At 44.4% G+C, this 13,808-nt stretch overlaps 2 protein-coding genes across 2 annotated transcripts; both read right to left on the reverse strand.

The window, feature by feature from the left end:
- Positions 1 to 1,663: 1,663 nt before the first annotated feature.
- LOC117057427 (olfactory receptor 4K14-like) lies at positions 1,664 to 2,617 on the reverse strand. The gene has a single exon (XM_033168270.1). It carries the CDS (start codon positions 2,615 to 2,617, stop codon positions 1,664 to 1,666), a length of 954 nt encoding a protein of 317 aa, XP_033024161.1.
- A 4,336-nt stretch (positions 2,618 to 6,953) lies between these two features.
- LOC117057428 (olfactory receptor 4K14-like) lies at positions 6,954 to 7,913 on the reverse strand. The gene has a single exon (XM_033168271.1). It carries the CDS (start codon positions 7,911 to 7,913, stop codon positions 6,954 to 6,956), a length of 960 nt encoding a protein of 319 aa, XP_033024162.1.
- Positions 7,914 to 13,808: the final 5,895 nt, after the last annotated feature.

Consider the following 13,808-nt stretch of genomic DNA (forward strand, 5'->3'; position numbering starts at 1 on the left):
CCTGGATACCTGAATGATAATCTTATTCCTTCTGTACCAACTGGTCGTTGCAGGCAGGGGAACCTGTGGCTCTTGAGATAGAAAATTCTACCTAAATATGAAGAGTCTCTTGTCTGTGCAGACATTTTTATTTAGACAAAGCTACCCAGATGTATAGAAAGTTTGTATGAGTTGTAATTTGTTTTAGTACATTCTATTGTGGTTTAAACCTTCTGTTTGTTTTAAATTATGGTTGTAAAAGTTTTATTGAAGATTTATCACTTTTTGTAAAATGCATTTAGACCAGGCTTCCTCTACCTCGGCCCTCCAGGTGTTTTTGGCCTACAACTCCCATGATCCCTAGCTAGCAGGACCAGTGGTCAGAGATGATGGGAATTGTAGTCTCAAAACATCTGGAGGGCCAAGGTTGAGGAAGCCCGATTTAGACAATCAGTTTCCTTCAAGAGCACCTGGATCTGGTCCACGACCACCCAGTCAAGAACCTTGCCCAGGAAGGGGAGATTAGCAACTGGCCAGATTTTCTGAATCCAATGAGGGTTTCTGTAGGAGTGGTATTACCACTGCCTCCTCCAAGCAGGCAGGGACCATCCCCTCTCACAAGGAAGCATTCATTACCTCCCTGGCTCAGTCAGCTATCTCTTCCCTGCTAGTTTTTATCATCCATGAGGAACAAGGATCCAGAATACAAGTGGTCGTCCTGACTGATCCAAGGATCTTGTCCACATCCACAGCCATACTAACTAAAATTCATCCAACACAACAGGACTATACAGTGCTCTGGACACGACATTCATCTGCTATAACAGCAGAGTGAAGATCCCAGTGGATACAAAATAAATCACAGCATATCACACTTATATTCTAAAAAGCTATCTGTGGCAGAGCATTCAACTGAGAACAGGAAAGTCTAATTCTGTTACGTGCTGCTCACCATCTGGAAGGTGCTTGCATAGGAACATCCTGAAACCAGATGGAATGAATGCTGAGTGTTCTGATTCACCACGACATTCTACACATGGAACACACCCCTGCAGCTTACCCACCTATAACCTTAACCCTGAAAACTCCTGCTGACTTGTGGTGGTCCAACCCAACACAGGGCAATCTGAGACTGTCTCATCCAGATACAGCCTAAACCTAGATTGGCCCAGTTTGGTTCAGCCTTCAGCCAAATCCAGGGCAGAGCCCTAACAGAGATGCCTACTGTTCCCTTACGCATCACTAGCCATCTAGTCCATCATCCTGTTTTTACAGTGGCCAGTCATGTCTATGAGAAACCTACAAACACAACATGAGCTGAACAGCACTCTCCCACTCATGCTTCCCAAGAAATTTGTATTCTAGGGCATATGGCCTCTGATACTGGTAGTAGTATAGCCATCAGGAGTATAAGCCATTGATATACTTACCCTCCATGAACTTGTGTAAACCAGACCTCCAAGTTGATGGTCCTCACTTGTGCTAGCAAATTGTGTTGTTCAGGTGTGTGTTGTCTAAAAAAAAAGAATGTCCTTTTCAGCTCCACTGGATGAAGAGAAGGAGAAGAACCTCTCATCCACTTTCTGAACACTGTGTACAAAATGCTAGAGATGCAGTAAATTAAATAACTAACAATTTGCTGCTCTTTTGTGACACAGAGAGGAGCACCTCATGCTACCGAACATCAGGGCTGGCTCTGAGAGGAAACCTGCCTAGAAAATCTTGAGAAAAGACTTCCAATGGCAGCCTTCATCTTCTTGTTCTTCAGAGCATAGATAGCTGGGTTCAGCAAGGGGGTAATGGAGGTATAGAAGACAGAGAGCAGTTTATCAATCATGAACTGGGTGGATGGACGTAAGTAAATGAACATAATGGGCCCAAAGTACATAGTGACCACAATGAGGTGAGATGTACATGTGGAGGTAGCCTTGGTGGTCCTTTCAGAAGAGGACCGGGATCGGATTGTGTAGAAAATGAATCCATACGAGAGAAGCAGGCCAATGAAACACACCAGTGACAAAATGCCACTGTTGGTGACCATCATGACCTCCAGGGGGTAGGTGTCAGTGCAGGCCAACTTGATGACCAAGGGGAGGTCACAGAAGAAGCTGTCCACCCGATTGGGTCCACAGAAAGGCACATTAATGATGAAACCCAGTTGCACAGTGGCATGGAGGAACCCACCAGCCCACGAGGCAAGGAGAAGCGCCATGCAATGGTGTCGGTTCATGAGTGAGGCATAACGGAGAGGATGGGCAATGGCCACATACCGGTCATAGGCCATGACTATCAGCAAAAGCATCTCACTGCCTCCAAAGAAATGGATGAAGAAGATTTGTGCCATGCAGCCATTGAAGGAGATGGCTTGTTGTTGAGCAATGTAATCAAAGAGAGATTTTGGGATGGCAAAGGAGGACAGGCAGAGGTCCACGAAAGCCAGTTGACCCAGCAGAAAGAACATGGGTGAATCTGAAAGGCGGTGATCCCTGAAAATTGCTGAGGAAATAAGAATGTTGCTGAAGAGAGTAGCCACATAAAGGACAAGGAAGAGGACAAATATGAAAAGTTGGACTTCCCATGTTTCATAGAGGCCCAGCAGAACAAACTCAGTCACCATTGTCTGGTTTCCCCACATCATTCCCTTCTTGCATATCACTGTGTAGACTGGGAAGGGAGAAAGGAGACAGTAATGAGATACTTCCATCACAGCCTTATGTTAAATCAGGAAAAGGTGTATCCATGTGTTAGCTGCTGGTATTCTTGGCTGGGGTCTGAGCGCTCATACACACTTCCATTTCCCCTGCCATTTTACCCTGGGGAAACCCATAGTTTAGCACTGAACCTCAACAAACAGCGATAGGGTTTTCTGTGGACTGCTATTTAGCAAAGAACACCACTTCCCTAACCTCAGTATTTCAACAGCATGCTGGGACTAAACCATTCTAGAGCAGGCTGTGACCATCTAGCTGAGTATTCTGTCTTCTGGCAGTGGTCAAGAAACTCACAGAGCATGGATACAGTAGTCCTCTCCTGCAGATTTGCCCCGGTATTCAGAGGTATCCCATCTATGGTACTGGAGGTGTTGAATGGACAATAACATCCTAATAATGCTGACCACTCCCCATGCTACCCCTGTATCCATCAGTAATCTGGCCACCAAAAGGCATGTGACTCACTGGAGTAAGAGAGGGAAAAAGAGAACACCAGCATATGGAAACTGCTGAGGAGCTCTTGGAGGAGCTGTAGTATGCCATTCTTCCCAGAATTTCACACTTGCCTTTTTGAAAAATCTAATACACTCTCAACTGTTTCTTCACCCACCTGCCAATCCCAGCAGATATCCACTGATGTTTTCTGCAGCAACTTCTGTTCAGCTCAGCATCAGCATGGAGCTGCTTGGTCCAGTTCCTTCTGCTGCCTGTGAGTGGTATGGTGATGAGATCCCTGTGTGGATGAGATCTCTGCTTAAAAGGCAGGGTGAACAAGCAAATCAGGTGTAAATAGTGTGTTTGTGTGTGTCTTTGTGTTGGTAATTGTAATTAATTGCTCATTTTCTTCTGATGGGCGCTGCATTTGCTGCTGCCTTGTCTGCTTCTCTGGAGCTAATTAGAAAAGTAATACTTCGTCAGGTTAGTGTTACACAGCTGATCTCAAGGGTACGTTCTGTGCTAGTTTGATTTCTAATTTGGTTTCCTGGGTACATTGCAAGGGATCAAAAAAAGATGGGGAGAAACAGGGGGATGATTTTCTCTCCTTTTTCCACCTCCATCAATCAAATTATATCCAACTATACCAATCAGAAGGAAGGAAGGGTGTAAAAGATATGAAGTGGATAATAAGATTAGCAAGAACACTTTGGGTTATTCCATTTATCAGGTGTCTATTTAGGAACATAAGTGCACACATGGTTTATCTGCGAACCCCAAATCAGTATAATACTGCTGATTCTTTGATAAGGGTGTTGCATAGACAACTGAGATAATGTGCATGAGCAATATGTGGAGGAATAAATTTTAGTAAATTTGCTTACTAAAATAAATGGGACTGAATGGCCACCAGGAGACATTTATGCTTTCTGAACAGCCTCATGGGAATATACTGAGGCCAGGTGTATATGTCGCTTCGACGTCCTCCAGATTTCAGTTCCATTTAGAAAGGCAAGCAGTTGTGAACCTGTGGCTCTCCATATGTTGTTCTGCTTCAATTCCCATCAGCCTTAGCTGGCTTGACCAATGGTCAAGCATGATGGGAGCTGTGGTCCAGCAACAATTAGAGGGCCACAGTTCCCTGCTCTTGTCGTCTGAAGGTGAGCAATCTTTCCTCCTGAGTAATGGGTGGAGAATATTATGACAAGATGAGAGAGGTACGTTGTGGAAGGGGGGGGGGAGTGAAAGTTGCTTCGAAAACAAAGAAAAACCATGTGGTTCCATGAAAAGTATTCTTGAACTTTCTTTTTCATACATCCACCCCTCCTTCTTCCTCCACCCCTACTCTCTCTAGAGGGACTTTCAATTAAGTACTGACCAAACACATAATGTAAGCAAACAATAACTATAAATTAACAGTTTGTGTTGGCAACATGGAAGAAAGCTAAAGTCGATCTCCTTGGACCGGAGTCAATTCACATGTCAATAGGATCCAACTCCTAGGGGCCAAGGTCCCTTTGCTCCCCCCCAAAGATTTGAGGGGGGGCGCCTCCCAGTTGATGGACATTGCCATTCAGACTGTGTGCGCATGCCGTGTCTTGTGATCAGTTATGTGGGGTGGGCTAACCTGCCTCCCAATATTTTATTCAAGCTGGCACCCTTGCACATGTCTATTAAATCAGCCATATATTTTGAAAGGCCATATGCACTAGCTGGCTTGCTTTTTCTTTATTAAGGAAGGTTATGAAGCTCCACTACTTTTCAGCAAAAGAGTCTGTTTTCTTCTGCTCATTGCCAGGTGTAGTGACTGAGTTAGCCTTTTCATCAAGGCTACATCCCATACTTTCTTGTCCCAGTGATCCAGAGTAAGCCATTTTGAGTCTTTCCAAGGTTGGACTATTAATTAACATTCTAACTGCTGTGAGAAGAAAACTCAAATACATCTTGGTTTGTTACTATAGCTGACCATAGTGTGTGTGTGTGTGTGTGTTTGTGTGTGTGTGTGAAAACTAATTCAATATTAGCAACCCCCCTCCATTTGATCAGAGTCTGGATCCTTGATGTGTTTTTCCTGGGTCGACACAGGTTGGGGTAATGAAAGTGCACAGCCCTTGAATTTGTGCAATTTTCCGCTTCAGCTACCAAAATGGTTTGACCTGCTGTTGGTGCCCAAAGCTCTGTACAGCCTGGGACATGGATGCCCAAAAGATTGTCTCATCCCTTCTGTACCCAACCGGTCATTGCAAGTATGGGGAACGGTGCCCCTTGTGATAGAAAATTCCACTGCTGTTTTTGAATAAAGGGAACATGTTATTATAGCATAACACACACATATTCTAAAAAATAAATCTGCAGCAGAGCAATCCGTGTTTAAGTTATTAAAAACAAACAAAATAAAATAAAAAATTCCTTCCAGTAGCTCCTTAGAGACCAACTAAGTTTATTCTTGGTATGAGCTTTCATGTGCATGCACACTTCTTCAGATATTTTTTATTTCATTGTTAAAAAAAGGAGGAGATGCTGCTTTGCCTTTTCCCACCCCCAACTATGCTGGTCCCATGGGTTACCCGAGAGGAGAGGTCCAAGTCTGGTCCATGGTCTAAAGGTTCAACGTGGAGACAGTCCAATGTAGCCAAAGCTGGGTGTAGGGCAGGGAGTCAGGCAAGGTCAGGAACAGGTACGCAGGCAGGAAACCAAGACAGGTCAGAAGCAGGAACACTGGCAGGATCTAGCAACCAACAATGTGGCTCCCGCAACCTGGGGCGGGGTCTGACCGCCTTTTATCTTAGATGGGGTAATTGTCAGTCCCGATCCCCTGGTGACTCATCACCCTGTCTCGCCTGAAGGCGAGCACTCCTCCTGCGAGTACTCAGGTCTCTCCTTCTATCAGCCCTGAGTCTCCACAGCTCGGGAGATGCTGGTGGGTTACTGGACCCAGGAGCCATGTCAACCTCAGCTGGTAGTGGGCCAGCTGCTGGGGATGACTCGGCTGACAGCAATGAGGTATTCCCCACATCTGGAACTAGGGCAGACCCAGGCCTCAGACCCGGCTCAGCTGGTGCTTGTTGCAGGGGAGGTTTTGCAGACTGAGGCTCCTCAGAATCAGGCCCCAGACTTGGTTCAGCTGATGTCTGAGGCAGAGGATCTGGTGCAGGCTGAGACTCCTCCGGTTCCGAGCCTGAGCCCGAGTCCCAGGCTATCACACCAACCAAGAGTAGGAGGGTGAAACAGTCCTTTGAAATATTCCCACCCTCCACCCCACCCATCACAACTCTAGATGACTCTTGGGGGCCCAGCCCAGCATGGGCCCACCCAGTGCTGTCTGAATCCAACTTGGCTCAATGCCATTTTGGCCCAGTTTCGTTGAGCCTTCAGCTAAATCCAGGACAAATACAGTCAGAATTGTACAGTTGGAAGAGACCTTGATAGCTCTCAATTTCCCTACCCTAGCAGTCATGAGAACAGCCATGCTAGATGAGCTCAACAGCACTCTTGTTGCCCAAGCCAATGCAGGTTTACTGCTTCTGACACTAGCCATTGCAAGCTTTATTCTCCATGAATTTGTCTAATCTGCTAAAGATGTTGAAGTGGCTAGGGAGATGGTGCCATCCATTGTGGTAGGAAATTTCATTGTTCAACTGTGTACTTCTGTAAAGAAATAGTTCCTTCTCAGCTCCACTGGATGAGCCCGGGTTTTAGGATTAGGAAAGGAGAAAATCTCCCTATCCACTTTCTCTGCACCTTGCATAAATGTAAGAGGAAGAATAAATCAAATAACCAATGATATGTTGCCTTTTGTCACCTGTTGCTGGATGTGGCTGACTCAGGCTAATGGTGGTGACGGCGCTGAGCGGAAACCTGCCCAGAAAGCCTTGCCAACAGGCTTCCGATGGCTGCCTTCATCTCCTTGTTCTTCAAAGCATAGATAGCTGGGTTCAGCAAAGGGGTGACACAGGTGTAGAAGACGCAGAGAACTTTATCAATCATGAACCGGGCAGATGGACGCAGGTAAATGAACAAACAGGGCCCAAAGTACATGGTGACCACAATGAGGTGAGAGGTGCATGTGGAGGCAGCCTTGGTGGTCCCTTCAGAGGGACCCCGGGAGCGGATTGTGTAGAGGATGAATCCGTATGAGATGAGCAGGCCAATAAAAGAAACTAGTGATAAAATGCCACTGTTGGTGACCATCATGACTTCCAGGGGGTAGGTGTCAATGCAAGCCAACTTGATGACCAAGGGGAGGTCACAGAAGAAACTGTCCACCTGATTGGGCCCACAGAAAGGCACATTAATGATGAAAGCCAATTGCACAGTGCCATGGAGAAGCCCACCAGCCCAGGAGGCAAGCACAAGCCCAATGCAATGATGCCGGCTCATGAGTGAAACATAGTGGAGAGGATGACAGATGGCTATGTAGCGGTCATAGGCCATGGCCACCAATAGGAGCATCTCGCTGCCTGTAAAGAGATGGACAAAGAATATTTGTGCCATGCAGCCATCAAAGGAGATGGCATGGCATTTGGCAACATAATCAAAGAGGGATCTTGGGATGGCAAAGGAGGACAGGCAGAGGTCCTGGAAAGCCAGCTGACCTAGCAGAAAGAACATGGGTGAATCTGAAAGGCGTTGATCCCTGAAAATTGCTGAGAATATGAGGATGTTGCTGAAGAGAGTACCAATGTAGAGGAGGAGGAAGACAACAAATAAGATGAGCTGGACTTCCCATGTTTCAGAGAGGCCCAGCAGAACAAACTCGGTCACCACTGTCTGGTTTGCCGACATCATTCCCTTCGTGCATATCTCTGTCAAAATAGGAAAGGGAGAAAGGCAAGGGTAATGAGATGATTCCATCAAAGATTTAGGTGAAATCAGCGAATGATGTATCTATTTGTCAGCTGCTATTATTCTTGGCTGGTTCCTGAGGCTACTGCCCTAGTAATTCATACAATTTCATCAAAAACACCATAGGGTGACATATGCCGCATCATACTATTTCTCCATCCAAATCAGTTTCATCTGTCGCACTCCATCTCCTGTCATCCCTGAGCATGCTGGCTGGGGATGATGGGAGTCGAGAGTCCAAACAAATATCAGAAGGGTTATAGGCTCCCATTCTTATAGAAAGCAGGACCAGCCCAAGGTAACTTGCTGCCTGAGTACAGGTGGGTAGCCGTGTTGGTCTGCCATAGTCAAAACAAAATAAAATAAAAAATTCTTTCCAGTAGCACCTTAGAGACCAACTAAGTTTGTTCTTGGTATGAGCTTTCGTGTGCATGCACACTTCTTCAGATACTTGGTATCTGCATGCACACTTCTTCAGATACTTGGTATCTGAAGAAGTGTGCATGCACACGAAAGCTCATACCAAGAACAAACTTAGTTGGTCTCTAAGGTGCTACTGGAAAGAATTTTTTATTTTGTTTTGCTGCCTGAGGTGAACCAGAAAACGACACACCATGGGAATACTGGGAACAGTAGTTTGTTAAGAGTGTTGGATGAGGAATATCAGGTTCAGGGACCAAATACAGCCCTCCAGGCATCTCTGTTGAGGCTTGTGCCATTCCCTCTCTTGTTCTGCTTTAGATTCAGAGCTTTTAGCATACAAAGCAGAATGAGAAGGCACTCTGGACCAGGTCTTTTAACACCAATGGAGCAAAAAAGAAGAAATCCATATTTGAGAAGTAGAAAAAAAATATGTTGCAGAAAGTAGATGAACAAATGAAACTAGTGCAGGTTCAAAAAGGAGTTGAAATACAAAAGTTAAACACAGAAAACTGAGGCATAGAGACAATAATCATAATAAAAGCAGAGATAAATTATCGTTATTACTATTGCTTTTGTTTCAGTGCACCTCTCTCTACTGATTTCCCTTTTGTTTGTGTGTCTTTTGTATTTAATTATGCTAGTGTAGTTTCTAATGGATGGGACAGGGTGGTTGAGTGTGTGGTGATGGCTGATGAAATGTGTTGCTTTTCTTCCCATTCGCTTTCAAGGTTTTATTGCCCATTTGGTGCTAATATCAGCATTACTGTAGATGGCACTTTAGTATACCCATGATTTTCTATTGTGCAAAGTGAAAGGAACCAGCTGGACAGCTTATGGGTAGCCTGTGAAATTTGTTGCCTCAGCACATTGTGATACTCAGTAAGAATAAATTACAGAAATATGTAAATGTGTGAACACACAAAGATATCTCAGTGCCTCCTGGGCATGACAGTGTGTTCAGAGGCAGAGAAAATAACTGACAGAATTATGAATAGTCAGATGACACTATCATGCCCTATTTTGAGATTCCCTTCCAAAGAAACATCTGGCACTGTCTGAAGACAGAGTGCTCAGCTAGATGGCCCAGGCTGCATTCACACATTGTTTTATGCCATTTCTCCAAAGTTTATGTAACTGTTAATTTCCACACACAGCTTTACACTAATTTCCATGTTATTTGCTGCCACAAAAATCATTTGCAAATATTATGGAAATGGGGCTAAACTTACACTGTTTTCCTCCTTAGTTCTTAAAAGAGCCAATATAATTTGAAAATTGATAGTCAGGAAATACTGGGAAAATGGAATGAACTGTAATGTGTATATGAGCCACAGTCTGATCTGGAGGGGTAGTTCTGATTGCTCAACTTCTTATATTCTCCCTTGGAAAGGAACACCACTTCCCTAACCTCAGTATTCTAACAACATGCTGGGATGGATTCATTCCAGATCAGGCTGCAGTAATCTAGCTGAGTGTTTGTCTTCTGACGGATGTCCATGAGTAACCCACAAAAAGAATTTGAGAGCAGCAGCCTTCTTCCACTGTTGTTCTCCAGCATAGAGAGGCATGCCAGCTCTGATCCTGGAGGTCCTATACATAGTCTCCAGTTGCTTTTGATGGAGAATTACATCCTAACAATGCTGACCAGTCTCTATGCTACCCCTATGTCCAGAAGCAATCTAGCAACCAATAGGCAAGTGGAGCTCTGGAGATAGAGAGGGGGAGAGAGCAGATCAGCAGACAGAAAATGCTGGACAGCTCCTTGGAGGAGTCTGGAAAATTTCATTCATCCCAGAGCCTTGACCTGCCCTTTGGAAAAATCTAATACACCCTCAACTATTTTTTCGCTCACCTGCAAATCCCAGCAGATATTCCTTGAGGTTTTCTGCAGCAATTTCTGTTCAGCTCAGCGTCAGTTTGGAGCTGTTTGGTTGAGTTCCATCTGTTGGCTGTGTGTGTTGTGATATCTACCTGAAAGGCAGGATGAACAGTAAATCAAGATTAAATAGAGAGAGAGAGAGAGAGAGTGGAAGTAATTAATTGCTCATTTCCCCTCCAATGGGGATTGCATTTGCTAGTGCCTTATCTGGTCCCGGGGAGCTAGTTTAAAAAGTAAAACTTTGTGAGGCAAGTGTTACAGAGCTGTCCTCAAGGGTACATTCTGTGTTAGTTTGACTTCTAATTTGGTTTCCTGGGTAAATGACACAGGATCAAGAAAGATAGGCGAAACTGGAGTGTGATTTTACTACTTCAATCAATGGAATACTATCCAGATTAGGGCCTGGCGATATCAGATTTTCAACATCACAATATATCACCAGCTAAATATCATGATATCTTGATCTACCATGATACATATCTGTGGCGGCAGAGGGTGTGCCATGATTTCATCCCCATGGCAGCAGAGGGTCCCACTGTACCTCCCCAAGGCAGCAGAGGTGCGCTGTGCTCCCCTGCAGCAGCCAAGAGCCTTTTTTTTTAATAAGAATTTTATTGGTTTTCCACACAACAAAGAACAACAAAACACATACAACAACACATACAACAATCAAAACAGAATAAAAAACAAATACAAACCACCACTAAAACACCAATAATTCTTTTTCTTGCTCATAACAAAAAAATAAATAAAAATTTTCTTGTTTGAATCTACACGGGGTGACTTCCCCCGTTTTCTCTCCTTTGGTTCCAATTCTAATTTACTTTAATAACTTCTCATCTCTAAAGTTTAAATCATCCAAGATATCTAAACAAACTTCTTAATGTTTATTTTTACTTCATAATACATCCTATTACTTCTTAACTCAAATCATACATCTTATTTCATTTAAACTGCTGCTAATAAACAATTCACATATCTCTTCACTAGTTCAAAATCTTAAATTCTTAACACACTGACTTCAGGGTACCATAGTGAGGCATCCTAATTTATTTTAAATATTCTCACCCTATCCCTTTTCTAACCATTTTCATTCGCCATCTCGGGGTCTCCCCCCAGACATTTCTCCATCTCCTACCAACATCATTGTCCAGAATGTCCTCTTTTTCTTTAAAGCCAAAGGTCCAGACGCAGTCCATAAACATCCTTGCAGGGAGCTCCAGGGAACACATATCATCACCTTCCAGCATCTCCATTTCAAAATTCCAGTCATCTTCTAGTTGTAGATTCACAAATCTTTTTCCCTTCATTTCTGGGCTCTCACCCCAGAAATTGGATATAAATTGTCTTCTCACCCTGGGTCTCTCACACCAACAGGGTTTTCCATCTTCTCGGAGTTGCATAGTCACTGTTCTTTGTTTCTCAAAAATTTCCTCAAGTTCCCTAACAAGGTTTTCTTCCAATTTAACCAAGTTCTCAAGAGTCTTTCCTGTGGGATATAACTTTTCCTTGACATCCTGGTTCAACAAATTTAATTTCTGGTTTAGCAGTTCTAACTTCAAAAGAATAATCCTTTGTTCATGTGTCAATCCCGAGTCTAAAGCCAGTTTAAAAACGAAACCAAGCATGGTAGAAGTAGGCAGAGGGTATCAAGTTTCAGTACTTTTCCATCTTTAACCATAAGCTTCAGCCGCCATTTTCCCCAGAGTCAGGGTGAAAAGATTACAATCCAACAACTTCAAGAAGAAATATTTCCAACAACTTAGTTCCCCTAAAAGGGGTTCAGTCAGTCTCATTTGACAAAGAGCTCCATAGAAACTTTGTATCCACTACTGCAGCAGCAGCTAAAAACAATGTTATTTTCTTCATTCAACAAAGAGAGGAACTTCCTTTTTAACGAGGGCTTCCTTTTTAACGTACCTCCCGGAGTGCCAATTGTCAAAGGTTTTAAATCCAATTATCTCCGTACTCACGGCCTACGGGTTTCTTCTTTTATCTTCCAAATTAGGTAGAACGACTCGCTCAATGCAGGCGGCAGCCACCGCTTCACCAGCCCGGTTGGGGCATGCCTCCACAGCCCGGCGCCGTTGTCCCTTCACTCCCGCGCCCCTTTTATAAGGGGAACGGGAGAAGGGTTCAGCGCCATAGTGGGCTCGCTGGAGAGCCCGTGCCGCGGGACGCTCGACCCGTGGTTTGACGGAGCCCCGCCGTGCGGTAGTGGGGCTCCTACCCCCGGGCTGGCCAGGGTCGTCTCGCTACCGAAACGACCCACGACCGCCCGCAATGGCGTCCTCGCCGGAAGTCGCAGCAGCCAAGAGCCTTGACGAGGCTCCCTGCAGTGGTGGAAGGTCTTAAAATGTAATGAAGCAGTTGATTTAACAAAAATATTAAATAAACTTCCATATATTATATTTAATATATTTTCAACTAATTTAAGAGTAGTTTACTAGTGATTTACTAGTCAAGCTGCATCTGTTTCCCCACTCAGAGGTCTAAGTAGAATCTGTGCATGCATAAGCCCCGCTGAGTTCAACTAAACTTACTTTCCTGGTAGTAAGCCCTATTGAATTCAGTAGGGCTTGCTTGTGAGTACACGCACTTTTGCTTTCACTGCTTACTGAAAAACACTCTCCCCATCATTCTCACAGAGTACCCAACCTCCCATTTCAGCATAAGGCAGCCAGCTAAATCTCCTCCCATCCATCCCCCCATAAGCCCCCCCCCAAGCCCGCATCCCAGCAATCTTTCCTTTTTTATCAAAGCGAGGGAGGGCGAGCAAGCAAAAATATAGTTTCCTTTAAAATGAATGAATGAATGAATGAAAACCCTTCCTTTTTAATATGGAGGAAAGCTATTTAGGGGAAACCAACAACATAAACACCACCAGAAAATAAAAATACAAACTCTCCCCTCTCTTTTTTAACTGGTGAGGGAAGAAATAAGTGCTTTCCAGTTCTTTCTTCACTTTGCCTTTTTAATTGTCTAGCTGTGTGTGTGTGTGGGGGGGGGGTTCCCTCTCCTGGATTCTTAGCAGTATTCATTTATACTCCTTAATTTGAAGAGATAAGAGTTCCTTCAAAGTGGAAAAGAAAGTGGTGAAACATAACCCTTAGTTGCGGAAGCCCCTATGGTATGAACCACTCCTGGGGAACCCCTCGTGATCACTAGGAGGGGGGGCCCTCTTCCTGCCCATTGCCACCAAGGGTCCAGCCCAAAGCCCCTTCTCAGTGCTATTTTTTCTAGAAAAAGAGATGCTGGAACTCAGCATGAACACCTCCCTTATTCTCTTATAATGGCAATGGCAACACGAAAGCTTCCTGATCTGAGTTCTGGTGAATTCAGGCTGAAAAAACGCCAAGCTTCTTCTGTAACTTACATTGGTATCCTGCCAACTTACCACCAAACCAAGCACATTAGCAACCAAGACACGGGGCCATTATGAGTGCCTGCCATCCTAAGTCATTGCTGGTTGCAATTATATGTGTAAGCGGGGAGCATTTTGCGTGCTCCCGATGGACCCGTGACTGACGATGAAC

This window comes from Lacerta agilis, chromosome 14, assembly GCF_009819535.1.
Source record: "Lacerta agilis isolate rLacAgi1 chromosome 14, rLacAgi1.pri, whole genome shotgun sequence".
NCBI lineage: Eukaryota > Metazoa > Chordata > Lepidosauria > Squamata > Lacertidae > Lacerta > Lacerta agilis.

Excerpts from the sequence above, each read along its gene's own strand:
- LOC117057427 (XM_033168270.1), bottom strand. The coding sequence starts at position 2,617 with ATGATGTGGGGAAACCAGACAATGGTGACTGAGTTTGTTCTGCTGGGC.
- LOC117057428 (XM_033168271.1), bottom strand. The coding sequence starts at position 7,913 with ATGATGTCGGCAAACCAGACAGTGGTGACCGAGTTTGTTCTGCTGGGC.